General features: G+C 38.3%; 1 protein-coding gene across 5 annotated transcripts in view; it reads left to right on the plus strand.

Annotated features, from left to right (window-relative positions):
• tln2 (talin 2) overlaps positions 1-16709 on the plus strand; it is a 108776-nt gene that overhangs the window by 87217 nt on the left and 4850 nt on the right. For 3 of the 5 annotated variants that reach the window (XM_023346480.1, XM_023346496.1, XM_023346486.1), the window contains exons 42-55: positions 149-250; positions 424-543; positions 1148-1294; positions 4053-4219; positions 4404-4587; positions 4915-5040; positions 7103-7219; positions 7691-7876; positions 9540-9647; positions 10426-10531; positions 11825-11830; positions 12263-12387; positions 15348-15473; positions 16556-16618. In XM_023346480.1, coding sequence (XP_023202248.1) covers positions 149-250; positions 424-543; positions 1148-1294; positions 4053-4219; positions 4404-4587; positions 4915-5040; positions 7103-7219; positions 7691-7876; positions 9540-9647; positions 10426-10531; positions 11825-11830; positions 12263-12387; positions 15348-15473; positions 16556-16618 — 1683 coding nt within the window. The remainder of the gene's footprint in view (positions 1-148; positions 251-423; positions 544-1147; positions 1295-4052; positions 4220-4403; positions 4588-4914; positions 5041-7102; positions 7220-7690; positions 7877-9539; positions 9648-10425; positions 10532-11824; positions 11831-12262; positions 12388-15347; positions 15474-16555; positions 16619-16709) is intronic. The other 2 variants (XM_005798236.2, XM_023346490.1) reach the window with 1 other exon arrangement.

The raw sequence follows: 16709 nt of genomic DNA on the forward strand, positions 1-16709 counted from the left end.
TGCACGTGACATTCTCCTGAAATGTTTTCCAAATAATAAAATATTTAAACAGCCCATCTTGACAGCCCACCTTTCAAGTTCTCACATATGTAAGAGTACCTGGAATGAAAATAAGCAGGATTGTGAAATGGATTCTTGATCATAACAGCTTGATGAAGGAACTCCTCCTGAACCTGAAGGATCTTTTGTGGACTACCAGACGACCATGGTGAAGTTCTCCAAGGCCATCGCCATCACTGCACAAGAAATGGTGATTGTAATACAAAAGCATTTAACTGTGTAGCACTACAGTCAATAGACATTGGAATCAGCAAGTTTGTGCACAGAAACAAAGACTTTTACTTCAGTTCATCTTTGCTTACAATGTCTGAGAAAACATTATTATGTTTATGATGACAATATGTTTAATCTTTCTATAACCAGATGACCAAGTCTGTGACCTGTCCTGAGGAGCTCGGTGGCCTTGCCTCTCAGGTGACTGTGGACTATGCGCAGCTCGGACACCAAGGGCGCCTCGCTGCAGCTACTGCAGAGCCAGAGGAGGTGAGCTCCTCGCTGTTGTATTTAAAAGAATATGTGAGAAAATATTACATACTTTAGTCTTTTTATGTGGTTGTGACACTGAAATGTCTGCATTTTTAATGAATTTTAATGGATTTCTCACACTCTGATGAGCTCAAATGCTTTCTATTCTTAGATATCCTTCACAAACTTCACCAACAACAGGAGATCAAACAGAAAAAATGTCCCCTCAGCATTCATCCTCTCGCAGCACCCACTTGCTGTTCTCTTAAATCTTTTCTGATTTATCCTGAGGATGGCTGTGTGCAAATATACCACTAATAAGCACAGCAGCTCTTATCGTATCTTGTATATAACAAGCTGCTTGAAACCCTGTTGGTTGCCATAGTGACAGGCCGCTCTAAAAGCCTATAGTGATGCTTGTAATGAAGTACCACCCACCCATGAATTGCAGTCAGGAAATTAAAGGTGCAGTGCCAGCGTTTCCTCTTTGAGGGTGCTTGAAATGTTTTATTTCGCACCTCTCAGTAAGAGATCCTAGCTTGAAGGGTGATTGTTATTTTTCTAGCATGATTCAAACAAGAAGACCAATGCTGTGTGAACACAAGCCACTTTGTCCTTTCAGGTTGCTTTCCAGATTAAGACACGGGTGCAAGAACTAGGCCATGGATGTATCTATCTGGTCCAGAAGGCTGGAGCTCTGCAGCTCAGCCCCACCGACAGCTTCTCCAAGAGGGAACTCATTGAGTGCGCCCGAGCAGTCACAGAGAAGGTAAGCAGCAATAAAATCAGAAACTGGTAAAGGAAACCATTCCTTGCTCTATTTTTTCTTATGCTTTTGTTATAATTTCAAATTATATTTTCTAAAAGTCTGAGCATGTTAAATCCCCATTAATCTCTCCTTTTTTCTATAAACAGTGAATTTAAAAGGTCTTTTAAGATCTTAAAATCAGTTTTTATGATATAAAAATATCTGACTTTGTGAATAATTCATAAACTTTTTCTAGCTGTATTGTAACATGTTTCCTGTGAAATTTCAGTGAAAAACAGGCCATTTTTTAAAGAAAAAATATAAAAATTGTTCTTAATGCAGTTTGGGTGTTCTTGGAAATCACATGCCATTTTATTATTTATAATCAACAGTTATAAAGCACAGGATTAACCTGGAATTGGCTTCATCCGTCCTGAAAATTTTATAAACATCTCTACTCCAACAAGCCTGAATCAAATGACTCGAATATCTCCTCAGCATGCCATCAAATTCTGCAGAGGCCTGGCCGATTACTTTACCCTGATGTGTTTGAACTGGCATCCATGTAAGACTTGTTTCAAACTGACTCTTGAATACTGGAGTTGATCACCTCTGAACTAAACCCACAGTTCACAGAGAGGTTACAATGACTTAAGTGGATGGTAATCTTCATGGCTAACGGTAGAGCAGATGCAGCATATATGGAGGCTAATTTCTTCTAAGCAAATGTCCCAGATTCAGTTTATGACCCCAGGCCATATACTGCTTATCTTCACATCTTCTCTCTGTTGTTCTTTTACTTGAGTTCATCACTTTGAAGGCCACTAGCATTCTGCAAATTCTTACAAAAAAGGATATCATGAAACCCATCAGCTTTAACTCAAAAATCCTCAGATGTTTGCAAGACAAGTAAAGAGGAAGGTAGATATTATTGTTCAGCATTACTATAAGTCAAAACAGATGCAAGAAAAAAGAAAAACAATTTTATCTGAAGAAAATTTAAAGCTGAAGTTTATAATTAAAATCTCAGAAAAATCTATGGCATAGCTAAAGCTTATGAACAAGAGATGTTCTCACAGCTTAAAATATTTGCAGAAATTTTGAGCAACAGAGTGAGCAAAACAAATATGTGGAAGGCTGATAGACTCCTATGAAAGTAGAGTAATGCTGAAACTGAATCTAAATATGGCTTGATGGTTTGGTTTCTGAAATTATTTATCACTGTCTGATTTATCATGTCACACCAAACTGTTTTTATAAGATTCCACTGTATGCTGTGTTTTCATGTGCAGATATGGAACACAGTCGTTGAAAACTTGACCTTTTTTGTCAATCTAGGTGTTACCAATAAGAAGGTGTGTTTAATATATTGTGGCAGTTTTGACATGTTTGACATTGATTAAGCCTAAAAAGCTAATTAGTATTCATTATAACTACAGCTGTGGTTTTTAAAGACTGTTACAGCTGTTTTTATATAGTAGGCTATATTGAAATCTAGGATTATGCAAATGGCTTTCTGCAGTAGTTGCCCGGTAGCTATTCTTCCAAACCAGTAACAGTCAGTTACTCCAGTTTCAGTGCAGGTAAAGTCACAACACAAGTTAAATGTCCTGGAGACCGTAATTCCTAAAACATATAGAAAATCAGACACTGAGAAGGTTTTCCTTCTTTGAATACATTTGAAATGGCTGTTTTTTGTCTTACGAGGAATTAATCATCATTCACCCATCCATTGGCTATACCCGCTTACCTTTGTAGGTTCGCGGGGGAGCTGGTGTCTATCTCCAGCAGTCATTTGGCAAGAGGTCGGGTACGCCCTGAATAGGTTACCAGTCGGTTGTAGCGTAGCAAGCATTTTAGTTATTTGTTATGTTAGGCTATGCCACCTGCTGACATAAATTGGTAAATGCAATGTAAACCACAAACTAAGAAACGTATTTTAAAGTCTATTCTCTGAGTGAGCCAATATAAGGATGTTAGAACTCATGCGCTCTATTTTCTATTTTATGTTTTGTTGAGATATTAAATCTTTAATCTTGAAAATGTTCTCCAAGGGATAAAAGGCCGACTTTGAAATTGTCTTTATGTGTCACTAAAAATGTCTAACTCCATCACTACACACAGATTTCATGCCTGATTACTGGTAGTTTCTAGCTGGAGTAGCTGTAACTTCGTGCTGAATCTTGATTGTTCCTCCTTAGGTCCAAAAATAATAACTTAAGTTTTATTTCTATTCAGCTGGAGAATGTTACAGCATACCTACATAGTAATTTGGTCTATGCATCTGCTGAGAGCTTGAATTGGTTCATTGTCACCTGATGACATCGCAATGTCACCAGTTTCCCAGGATGAAACCCATAGTTATGGTAATTAATCACTACTTATTACAATCTGAGCTAGCAGGAGCATGTAAATATTAAATGAGAGGGGCCCCAGGATGGAACCCTGTAGCTCTAAAGAGGAACCTTGTGGAAATAGGCTCTGCTTTGTTGGACCAAGCATTTAGGCACCCCTGAGTGGGAAATTCAAGGATTTCTCAAACATGCATGAATGGATCAAAGCAACATTATAAGACTCAAAAGAAAAGTCTCAAAAGTCTGTTTTACATGATACTCTAAGCCCAATCTCCTTAAATTTAAGGGGAGTTGAGAGGCCCCATCCACTCCAGGAACCTCATCTTTACTAGGGCTGCTGGGATAAGAGTAGTAGACCTAGTTGTCTTTCCAACTTTCAATAACGCATTTCAGATATTGTTTTTGTGTGTTGATTCATGTTTCAGGTGTCCTTGGTGCTATCAGCACTTCAAGCGGGAAACAAAGGCACCCAGGCCTGCATCACAGCAGCCAGTGCTGTGTCAGGAATTATTGCTGACCTGGACACCACAATCATGTTCGCCTCAGCTGGAACTCTGAACCCGGAGAACGAAGAGTCATTTGCTGATCACAGGTGCCTCTGACCTCCATCTAAACAGCCATTGAGAAACTGGGCTTGAATAAATAAAAAAATCTCTAAGAAGAGAAGTGTTTAAGATGTTAAAACTGCTGAGAGAGACACTCTGCTTTGTTTTATATTGTTGGTGCTTCATTACGACTAAGGAGCAGATTGTCACACAATGTGTCGCGTCCCTCAGGGAAAGCATCCTGAAGACGGCCAAGACGCTGGTGGAGGACACCAAGCTGCTGGTGGCGGGAGCTGCGTCCACCCAGGAGAAGCTGGCTCAGGCTGCACACTCCTCAGCCAAGACCATCACTCAGCTTACCGAGGTTGTCAAACTGGGGGCGACCAGTATGGGATCCGATGACCCTGAGACACAGGTGATGAAAGTCCACAGTACACTAATAAAGGTTTCTCCTTTTCATGTAAAAAAGAACAGATCTGTTTTTTTATTATGGTTTTATTTAATAAAACTCTGCTCTTTTTTTGTATTTTGCATCCTGTGTTAGATTCTCTTTGACTCCCATTTCATCCTACATTGTGCCTCTTCTTTCCCCTGAGTGCATACCACTATCTCTGCTTTCCACTAAGTCTGAAGTATCATGACTAGCTTGGAGCGATAAGTGCTAAATCCTCTCCCCAAAGCACAGCCGATAAGCCTACACTCTGACCATTTTGCTTTATTGATTCCACCTCTATCTCCTCAGGTGGTTCTTATAAATGCTGTAAGGGATGTGGCCAAGGCTTTGGCCGAGCTCATTGGTGCCACCAAATGTGCTGCTGGCAAAGCACCTGATGACCCGTCCATGTATCAGCTGAAGAGCGCGGCCAAGGTACAGAAACAGAGCTCTGAAACAGATGACTGTCACGTCTCTTTAAGAGGTGGATTTATTTCACAGAAAGCCCTATTGCTGATAGCAGGAGACTGCAGAATGCATTCCGCAAAAGTCCTCTTTACATTATTACCTGTAGATTGATGCATGTGGTAGCAATACGCTGAGCTTTTTTTACAAGAAAGATGTGACAGCTCTTATCAGAGTCTTTGCTTTCTCTCTCATATCTGTGGAACTTGAGTTGTTACTGATATATTCTGTGTATGTGTTTGTCAACATGAACGAGAGTGCCAGTGTGCCTTACAGAAGCTCTTAACAGATGTGACTTGGAAGTGTAATGTGTATAAATCAGAACAGTGTTTGTGTACGTTAGAGATAAAAGGCAATTTTTTCTTCGTTTTCTTTTCTTTTTTATGAACTCCAGTTCAATGCCATTCTGGGCAGTTACTAAAAAGAAGACTACACTGTTAATTAGGAATAAAAATAAAATACAATGTTATGAATTTTATGGATGTTGTATATAAACTTGGAGGGTCAATGGAGGATTGCAGAATCCTTGGGTGTCGATGAAAGTCATAAAGCTTTCATTTTTTACCTTTTTGTTGGCTAGATATTTTCTCCTTTTAGGGGTAAGAATAGTCTCAACCACATAATTAATCCACAAAAATTGCTGGTGTCATACAGAGGGACATGTCCTTTCTATGGCAAAGAAAGGTCAGGAAGAAGCACAAGTGCTTCATCAGCCCAAAGGAAAGATGTGTTTTATCTTTTTGTTTCATTCTGATGCCTTTATGTCAGTGTTGCCTTCTGCTTCTGACAAAGAACAAAAATATTTTAAATGTCTGATTAGACTTTTGAATACTGCTGCTGCTCCTGTATAAATTATTACTTTTATGCTGTATCTTAGTTTTAAATACACATTTTGTACACATCATAGCTGCAGCCTGGGTTTTAGCTGTTGTTGGCACTTTTTAATTACTGTATGTATATTGCATTTATGTCTGCTCATCGCTTTTTAGAATGTACCAGTACTGGGTCACTATAAACAAATTGTCCGTCAATGGTTCATACATTTTTCTGACTTCTAAAACCTGATAATGTGCATCTATTAAAAAAAATCATCAAATGCAGGATTTTGGGGGTTTTGTTTCAATGGTGATATGTGAAATTAAATACTATTAAAAGTACACTTATAAATGAGCAACAATTTGGTGTCAAGCAGCCTGATAACTGATCCGAGAATGATTTCTCTAGCATGTCTAACATGGCTGTTTGGGCCAATCTCTATAATTAAATATCCTTACAAAGTAATATAAAAATCTTTCTGCATATTAAACAGTGGTTATCTAAGGCTCAGGTTTTGTTAAGCTGACACAATTTCCAGTTAAATGTATGTGCTTTATTATAAATCTTAAGACATGCCTAAGAGGTCCCAGTTGCCTGAAAAATGCCCATTGACTATTGAACAACAAAGCTTGCTGAGCACTTACATAAGGATCCAATCAATTAAGAGTCTTCTTGCAACACAGCCTTAGGTGCTTCTGAACAGATCCAAACAAAGATCTGCTTTGAAAGTGTTGTTGAATTTCTTCTGTAAATGTATATTTTTTTCTAATTTAAGTAAGTGCCAAACAATCTATCACACATAGCTGTTGCAACAGGATTAGTTGATGTTTCTCATCTAAATGGAATTAGGGCCACCCATGGATGTGTTCATGTTGACAGATTGGTTCAGTTCCTCTAACATATGGTGACCTCTGAACAAGATACCATCAAAGTCCTGGCGATCATGTTTTTCAAATTCCAAAGTCAGAGTTTGCTGCAGTTTACTGATCATGGCACAGACAGAAATATGTGGCACTAGTCAGTTAATTTGTTTCTTTTTATATTAACAGGATTAAATTCTAACATTTTTAGCAGCAAATAGGATTATTCACAGTGTGATTATCAGAGAAACGAACAGTTTAAATATGTTGTATAATGAAATTGTTGGCCTCAGTGGAGGAAGTGCTATGCCTTCTGGTTTAAGTTCAGGCCTCATTTTTTCTCTCATCACTGACAGGTCATGGTGACCAACGTGACTTCTCTTCTAAAAACAGTGAAGGCAGTGGAGGATGAAGCCACTCGTGGCACAAGGGCACTGGAGGCCACCATTGAGTTCATAAAGCAGGAGCTGACAGTAAGTGCATCTGACAGGCCAAGACTCTTCTTTATGGTCTGTTGAGAGTTAAACATTGAGAAACAGCCTTTCTGCAAAGCTGGGTCAGGGATATCTGTGTCTATTATTCTGAACAACACAGGGAAGCTTTTTGTTCTTTTTTTCCCCTTTATTATCAGTCCAGCTCTGTTCCTTCTCCTCTCTCAGCCCCTGCAGGTTTTCCCACAGCTCTTATCAGGGTCTTGGTAACGGACACAGCCAGAGTGAGAAATGAAGAGGTTCCAAGAGCTTGTTTTTATATAATTTGCTTCTAATCCTTATCAGAGGACCTTTAGCCTCAAGGGAGTCTTACTGAGACTCCCTTAAGTTCATATTATTACGCTGCCTACATTTTTCAATCGTTTTCTGGACAATATACTTGTGTAAACTGTGTTCACTTTCTCTCTGCGCACGTACCCTATTGCAATTTTGTGATTCTCTTCTTCCCGTCAGGTGTTCCAGTCCAAGGACGTCCCGGACAAGTCCGCTTCACCCGAGGAGTTCATCCGCAACACAAAGGGCATCACTGTAGCCACAGCCAAGGCCGTGGCTGCAGGCAACTCCGCTCAGCAGGAGGACGTGATCGCGACCGCCAACCTGAGCCGCAAAGCCATCTCCGATATGCTGGCTACCTGCAAGGTGCTAATCCACTCCACCCTGCCAAAACAGGCCTCACACAGACAGCACCAGGCTGGCAGGGAACATGTGAACTTGAGCCTGCTGAGAGCAGATATTATCGAGTCGAGTTTATTTTCTGCATGCTACTGCGAGAAGTGGCTCAGTCAGTGTTCAAAGTCAGACTAGAAAGCAGGATATACTCGTCACCCGCTGAGCAATTTTAAGAACACAGAAATGGATGGATGATTGAGCAGCGCAGGCTGTGTTTTTCCACATTTAAACATCAGCAAGAAATTGTCGTGGTGGCTGAATTTTAAGTAGAGGTGGTATAATCAGAATTTTGAACTGATTCAAGATCTTCACTTTTAGTAAAGCTTAACCCAACAGCACAGATTTTAAGTGATTTCAAACTATAAGAGATCATAGACAAAATATTAATGAAGTTAGGATTTCAAAATGTATTCAGCATCTTGTATAAGCATGTTGAGACTTACTACAATAGCAGTCTCCATGTTCAACCCAACAAAATGTATGTTCTCACCCTATCTCTATTGAACAGATGTACAAAGATGTTTGCAAGTAATAATATTTGTGAATGCAGGAGATGGTATACACGCGTTTAGTCAGCACACCACAACAGAAATCAAATAACCATGGTTTATTTTAGTCAAATTTAAAGAAATGCATTTGCAAACAAGTGTTTCTTTATTATTAATCTGTACTAGATATAACAATTCTAAAGTCTGATATTATTTTTTTACTTTAAGATTTTTTATTATTATTAAGAAAAGCCATCATTGCTTTGCCATGGATATCACCTTTTCAAGTATATGTCAGACATATTACTTTTTTCTTTTAGAGCTGATGTATATTTATGCACAAAACAGAAATGAAATTATTCAAAGGTAAACTTCAAAACCACCATAAAAAATGTAAGGAAACCCAAAAGGGTTTATTGAAATCATATGGGGACAATGGTGGTGACGGTGGCATTGGTTCCACAATCAGTGGGTTGCCGATTTTATTCCCATTCCATCTACCTCTGCTGGTAGTGGTCAGAGGGCCAGGTGGCACCAGTGTGTGGCAACCCCGCCTCTGTCATTGTGCCCCAGGGCAGCTATGGCTACTACCCAGTAGCTTGCCACTGTGTGTGTGAATGAGTGAATGGCAGAATGTGGTGTGAATCACTTTGTGTCCTCTGCAATTTAAAGAGTGCTATACAAGCAAAGGCCATTTACCATACTAAACAAAGTAAAACATTTTACTCTAACACCTCAGCTTCCATTGTGTGTGTGGCTAAAGAGAGGAAAACTGTGTCTTGATTAAAATCAAGGGTGTATTTGTTTGCCATGACTTTGTGAGTCAGAAATAAAGTGAATAGCAGAAGCAAAACAAGGAATTGAGGAGAGTGTGCTGTTTGGTGGGATTTTAAAACATTTTCAAATCCAGCAATTTTCATGACAGAAAGCAGCTGAAAAATCAAAAAGATAAAACTTTGATATATGTTTAACCTTCCTGTGATCTACTAAAACTCTGAATGTACTTTAACAGTTTTCTTTAAACATGTTCTCACAACTGTGTGCTTTCTCTGGCTTCTGATGCATTAGGTTCCAACCTATTTTATACATTTAGGTCCTTAAATAGTGACAGTAAATGTAATTTTCAGCCTTTACTTACTTTATAGCAAGCTGCACATCATCCTGAGGTGAGCGAGGACTTGAGAGGAAAAGCCTTACAATATGGCACTGAGTGCACCACCGAATACATCAACCTTCTGGAACAAGTACTGCAGGTGTGTGTACACTTACATAAACCATTTTTATTGAAAAGGAAATATTTTGGGAAAGATTCTTTTCTATGTAGGTCATGGCTTGTACCATTTATTTTTCTGAACAAGAACAGTTTTTTCAAATGAGAGTTAATATATATATATATATACTGTATATAAGGTTGTAGAAATTAAGTCAAGTTACTTTTAGATGAAATATTTTATTGCAACATTAATCAGGTCTGATGTACAAGATTAATTCTTGAAAATTTTGGAAAACCTTTCTCAGTGATTTACACTTAACCTCTGACTTTAGCATAGCTATTCATTTGTAATTAGGTTTCAAAACAGACTAAGGTTTTTTAGTATCAAGATTAAGAAAAGGGTATTTTTGTAATCATACATTTTAATATCTGTTTGTAACAACATTTATCATTACAAACTTTTGGAAAGACAAAACATATCACATTTCCAGTATTGTATCTTTCCTGTTGGACTGGTCATTACATGCCAGCTTGTGTGACAGTTCCAGTTCATGTAGATTACCTACGTAATATACAGAATGTATTGTATTTAAGAGCATACAATGAAAAAAAATGCTTTGCTCAGCCAAACTTCAAAAACCCAAATCAAATATTTAAATTATTTTTCTTTTATGAACCTAAAAATTTGAGTTGACATGAACAGGTTTTATTTTGTTGGTTTTTTTTGTAATCCCTGTCATAACATGAGAGCATAACTCCAGTTGACCTCTCTTTCTTGTGTTTGTACACTTAACAAAGATGTGCTCTTGTGTTTTCAGGTGTTGCAGAGACCAATGCCAGAGCAGAAGCAGCAGCTGGCCATGCATTCAAAGCATGTGGCAGCCTGTGTGACGGAGCTTGTCCAGACAGCCGAGGCCATGAAAGGTGACATCCACAAACACACACTTGCGTACGCACCCACTCACTTTGCTGATCAAACACTCTTAGTCACTGAGTATAGCTCAGTGCCATTTAGTCACTAATGCCCCCATTCTGCCTGGTGCAACATTTATTGGAGGATACAGCAGAAGCATTCAAGGGTTTAAGGAACCTTTGAAAATTATTATGTTTTTGATATTATTATTAATGGCAACAAGCCTCCATGCAGTCCAGAGTACTCAGTATATACAATATTTTATATTTTTATGACATCAGTAGAAACAGAGATAATTACAAGCAGACTGTTCTCAACACATTTAGAGAACACAAGAGTTTTCTAATAATCTGTGTCTGAGCCTGTATGCTTTGTCATCAACAAAAGATTCCAGGGGCGCCATTTTTATAGACACCCTCTTAAATATGTTAAAGGTCTTAGAGTAAATTAATCTTTTATTGCGGTGGTATGGACCCGTAAAAAATCCATGATATGTATCTAAATAAAATTTATGTTAAGAAATATTTTTACACAAAAAATGAGTGTGTCATAGTTACTATTATCCCTACTGTGAAAATATTGTACAACCCTCTGACTACAAGAAAGCTGAACTAAAGGTCAAAGTGTTCTATTTTTATAGTGTGTGATTCTATTATTACAGTAGTATATTTAAATTTTTTGTTTTACGTATTTATGCTTTAGCATATTTTTAACAAGGGTGCCAATAAATGTGTCTGGTGCTGTACCTGTCATAAATATTATGCAGTAAAAAAATTTAATTTCAGTATTACTATGACACATTGTTTTGGAGCAGAGGGAAACTGACTGAGCTGGATTTGTAGACAACATTCAGCTTTAAGTGAGGCAGGGTACCAGTAGGAGCCAACACAGTTTGATGAAATGTAAAAATCCCTGACAGGATTGTGTAGATGTCGAAGATTAGTGGAAGGAGCCCTAATCCGCCTGCTCATGAATAACACTGTTGCACTAGTGAGTCAAGCCACCAAACCTGTCAGCATCTCTAATAAAGATGGCTCCCAAAAATCAGTTTAGAATATTGAAATTGTAGCTCAATGTAATCGCCATGCAAATTTCTTCAAATGAAGCTTTGTAGGATGGTTACAGCAGTGTCTCTGCATGCTTCAGTACTGCATCTGACAGGGCTAATAGATTCTGTTTGGGTGAGAATTAGATTTCAGAGAACAGCCTGACACACAGTGGGGCTATCCACTTCACCTCTCTAATGTCCCATGTGGTCTCTCTTTTTTTTTTCTCTCCATCCCCCTCCTCCTTTGCTGCTTTAGATGGAGGTAAGTGGTATACGGCGTGTTTTGTTCACCCAGATCAACTTTCATCAGGGTCAGTGGGGGGCCGAAGAGTAGGCAGCTCAGGGGTTTGGGGGGGATAACAGATTTCCCCAGTGATAGACAATCTATAAACATCATCCCCATCTGCTTCACCAGGCTGTCCTTCAGCAGCTCAGTTTTATGGACATTTAAAAGCCTTTAAAAAGACAATGATCCATCAGACGTGTATTTCATCTAGCTTACGTTTATCTCAGTTTCCTTTGAGGCATTATTGTGATAATGGAAACATTTGAGCATTTTAGGATGATGAAAGGAAGGCATAATTGCACTGGTAAATGAAATGGAAATGCACTGCTGTTGTTTCTGTTTACCTTCAGTGCAAAGCAGAAAGAAAAAGGCATCAGTAATCCAATGTCTGCTATCGATCTCCTCCAGGATCAGACTGCGTGGACCCCGAGGACCCCACCGTCATCGCTGAGACCGAGCTCCTCGGTGCAGCAGCCTCCATTGAAGCCGCAGCCAAGAAACTGGAGCAGCTCAAGCCCAGGGCCAAGCCCAAGGTAACAAGTGCCCCACTCAACCTTTTTCCACCCACTCAAGCCCAAACACAGCTTTCTGCGATTAATCAGCCGGGGAGTCGATGTGGGATGTAGGTAGGAAAAGGTGACGCCGACTTTGAAGTGGAGTCCTCTTTTTCTGTAACTGATCTGCTGACATGAAATCATGAAAGGAGAGAATGAGACTATGTTACATATACACAGCATGTTGACTCAGAGAGCTCGTCCAGTGAGCTAACTTATAAAACTTTCTTCAAAGCTACTCTTGAACATTATTTTGAACTGCATTGCCAGGAGATGTAATTACACAGCTGGGTTGTCAGGCTTATGTTGGATTGAGCTCAAATGTGCACTGAACTGCTGTGACCCTTTGTGAAAGAAAAATTCTCTGTCCTATTGAACTTATTTCCTTTGTTTTGTAGCTCTGTTTTTCTTCTCTAATCTACTACTGCTTCACCCCTGTACTCACTCTCCAGATCAAAACCAAAATGTGTAGCATAATGTACAGGCAGCATAGGTGATCATTTATACTATATGTGCTATAAGACTACTTTTATGTTTTTGTTCTCTATGTAAGTAGATGTTGTCTTTGTGGCGTGCTCTGCATGGTTGTAGTGTTTGTTTATCTGTCTCTGGACAATTGTGGTCTTGTGACTCCAAAGATTTCTCCCCTTTTTTATTGTTCTTCCTGTAAATGTGATCATCAGTCCAATCTTCATCTGTGTGACTTTAACATGTATAGATTTAGGTTGTCCTATTTTTGAATGAAAACCATGTAAAGTCATGTCTCATACTATAGATACTATAATTCCATGGCAGCAAAGCAGAGCTTTTGTTTTAATGGAAAGAGATTAATCAAGGAAAGGATTTTCATATTTTATGTGTCAGTAGCTCCCTCTAGTGAGCATATTAAAGACAACAGAAAAATGAAACCTTAAACAACTAAACATAATTTAATTTCCGTATTTGCACAGATAAAAGATTATTTAGTCACGTACAGGATGAAGCTAAGACAAAAGATTACGGAGACAGAATTCCTGGGAATGCAATATGAAAACGATACAGAAGAGACGTGATTTTCAATGCCTTGCAATACTACTCGCCTTATTTGAAAATTTTCTAAGTTTATGTCATAAGTGCAAATTTCAATTTATTTTACTGGGATTTTATGTGATAAGTCAACATACAGTTTAGTATAACTAGATGTAAAATACAAAATATGATGTAGGACTGCATTTCAGTGTGGTTACAGCATAAATGTTCGAACATGTTTTTTTTTTCCAGACTAGGGTGTAGAGACAGATAGTTTTGCCCTTTAGTTGATTAGATGGAGCACATCTGTGAACATCACTATTCCAGGCTACCAATTGAAGATTTGTAACCTGTGGGCCGCATAGCACATAAAAATATTTTGATCATAACCATTCCGTTGTAGAGCTGGTTCTATATTTGGCTTTGCTATCCTGCTGGAAGGTGAAGGTGAGTCTTTTGGAACCTCAAACAGTTTCATCAATCTTCCCATCAGCTTTGGCCAGCTTTTCTATCTGTGCTGATCAAAAGCATTCCCATGACATTCTGTCAGGACTGTATATCACTTTAGGTATATTGTCTTCAAGGCGACATGCTGTGTTAGTTTTGCTGTACAAATGAAATTTCATTTAGGTCAGAAGGTTATTTTAATCTTATTTGTCCAGAGAGTATCAACTGTGTCCTCTACGTGGCTTTAGTTTGCAGTTGTTCCAGACTCTTCCTTTTTTCCGATGTCAGATAGGCATCTGTGAGATGTTCAAAGCTTGAGATATTTTTTGCTGCCTACTTCTGCTTTAAATTTCTCCAGAACTTTATCTCTAAGCCGGTGTGTTCTTTGGTCATAAAGTTGTGTGCTCACTGCTCCCTAATATTTTTTTTTATTTTACACGTCAACTCTATCCGCTAGTTGGAGGACTCCTTGACACCATTGGTTTTATTGGATCTTATTTATATTAGAGTAAAGAGGGCTGAATATATATCCATACCACACTTTTTTATATTTTAATTTCTAAGAAAATTATTTAAAAAAAAACATTTTCATTCCATTTCATCTTCAGTATGTTGTTTGAGTCAGTCATATAAAATCCCAATACATTGAATTGTAAGGATGAGAATGAAAACCTCTGCAAGGCTCAGTATACAGTGTGATTCACAAACTGTAGAGCTCTATTAACTGGTATTTTGGAATGATGCCAATGCTATCACAGAGAGAGAAAATTAGCACAAATACTGTTATTTATCATAGCCTAACACAGTTCCAAGCAGATGTTTAGTCTTTATTTATGTTCCCAACAACTGCCTGAATTATTCCTCTTCCGTTTTACTCCCCTCTGCTCTTTTCTCCCTCATACTTTCTGCCCTTTAAGAGCAGACGACTCTCCTGCTCCCAGCATGCTTCCTCTCTCCCCCCCTCCCTTCCAACTCCCTAAGCCATTGTAGGCCTGGAAGCCTTCTCTGCAGGGCTCTGTCTGATATGTTTGATATATTAGGTTGTTATTCAGTCCAACTATATATCAAACATATTCCTACAGTGTCCCGCCCTGTCTCCAGCCACGTGTGCCTTATGTGTTTATGGAGGTCTGTGGTCAATCACATCTTGTTGACTGCTGATGCAGAGAGGGCCATTTGTTGAATGTCCCCGAACTGAACCTCTGTGATTTTTCATACTGTTCTTCAGTTCATTTGGCAGAAATGACTGTTTATGTTCACATTCTGCTTCGTTGCTCAAAATGTGTTATATCTAGATTTGTTTAATGTGAAAGATACCATTTTACCTCAATATACTTTATAGAAAAAGTTGTCACTGGGGCTGTGTTATTTGTGGCTCGCTGTATTTTACAGATCTGAGGATAGATGTGTTATTATTTTTACCTTGGTTTCATCCATTCATTGCAGATTGGGATTTGTGACTTTTTGGGGCTTTTTTTCTCCAGCAGGCTGATGAGACACTGGATTTTGAGGACCAGATCTTAGAAGCTGCAAAGTCTATTGCTGCAGCAACCAGTGCTCTTGTAAAATCTGCATCTGCAGCTCAAAGAGAACTGGTGCAACAAGGCAAGGTCAGAAAATAATTCCTTCCATACTTTGATTGTTATGTGGGCATAGTACACGTGCACTATACACACAGCATAGTCAAAAAATGGGTTAAAAATGGGTCTGACTGTTGAATATCCAACAGTCAGACTATCAAAAAGTATGTTGAAAAAAATAAATCTAAACTAGATTACATAATAACTAGCTATTTGGGTTAAACTGTTTTTTGCTTTTAGCCTCATATTGCCTTAAAATTATAAATGATAAATGGACTTTATGCTACAGACACATTCACCAATTTGCACTCACAAACATGCACACACTGACTGGTAGGCCACTTGGGGTTAAGTGCCTTGCCCAGAGGCACATTGATATGTGACAGGAGGAAACTGGAATCAAACAATCTTTTGATTGCAAGTCTACTACTCTACCAGAGAGCCATAACAATGATAATGGCTCATAAGACTTTATTAACATTTAGACAAAACTTAGTCTCATTTGTAAGGTATTATACTTTCTGTGTTTACTAACTTTATGACCAATTTTCTGGAATTAGGGTAAATGTTGAAATTAGGTTGCATAAGCTTTTGGTAACTGATTATTTGGTAAAAGGTTTGTGTTTACTTAAGTGAATAAACTCATTTACTAAATTCATCACATTTATCACATTTATCACCTAACCACTTCTATAAGCATTTGGCTTAAAGAAATAACCAAGTGGTTTTATAATGTAATATAACACCTCATAAGATATTGCCTGTCTGTATTGACTTCATGAATAATTATTTTATCAAAATGTGAATATTGAGCTTAAACTTGCTTTAGCTTGTAGTGGCTGCTAAGCAATTAAATGGCCAATATTATCTTAAGTGAACAAACTCATTCTCTGGTGATGATTGAAGTCATTAACCCTGCTCACTGATATTAGTGTTATTACAAAGCATCATTTCACCACCTGACTATTTCTTATCTCATCCCATGCAAGAGGTTTAGTGAAACAAATGATACTGACAAATAGTTCAAAATGCATAAACCCAGCGTAGGTAAAGAAATGACCAGCAGTTTTGTATGTGTAAGACGATTTTATCTTTTCTTTTCCATTCTTCAGGTGGGATCCAATCTAGCTAATGCAGTAGATGACGGCCAGTGGTCACAGGGTCTCATATCAGCTGTAAGTTACTTTGATATGTTACTGTATAAACTTTGCTTTACTAAATGTTGTACCCAGCCAAGATTAAGTGTGAATTTGTTCATTGCTGTAG

This window comes from Xiphophorus maculatus, chromosome 2 (assembly GCF_002775205.1).
Source record: "Xiphophorus maculatus strain JP 163 A chromosome 2, X_maculatus-5.0-male, whole genome shotgun sequence".
Taxonomy (NCBI): domain Eukaryota; kingdom Metazoa; phylum Chordata; class Actinopteri; order Cyprinodontiformes; family Poeciliidae; genus Xiphophorus; species Xiphophorus maculatus.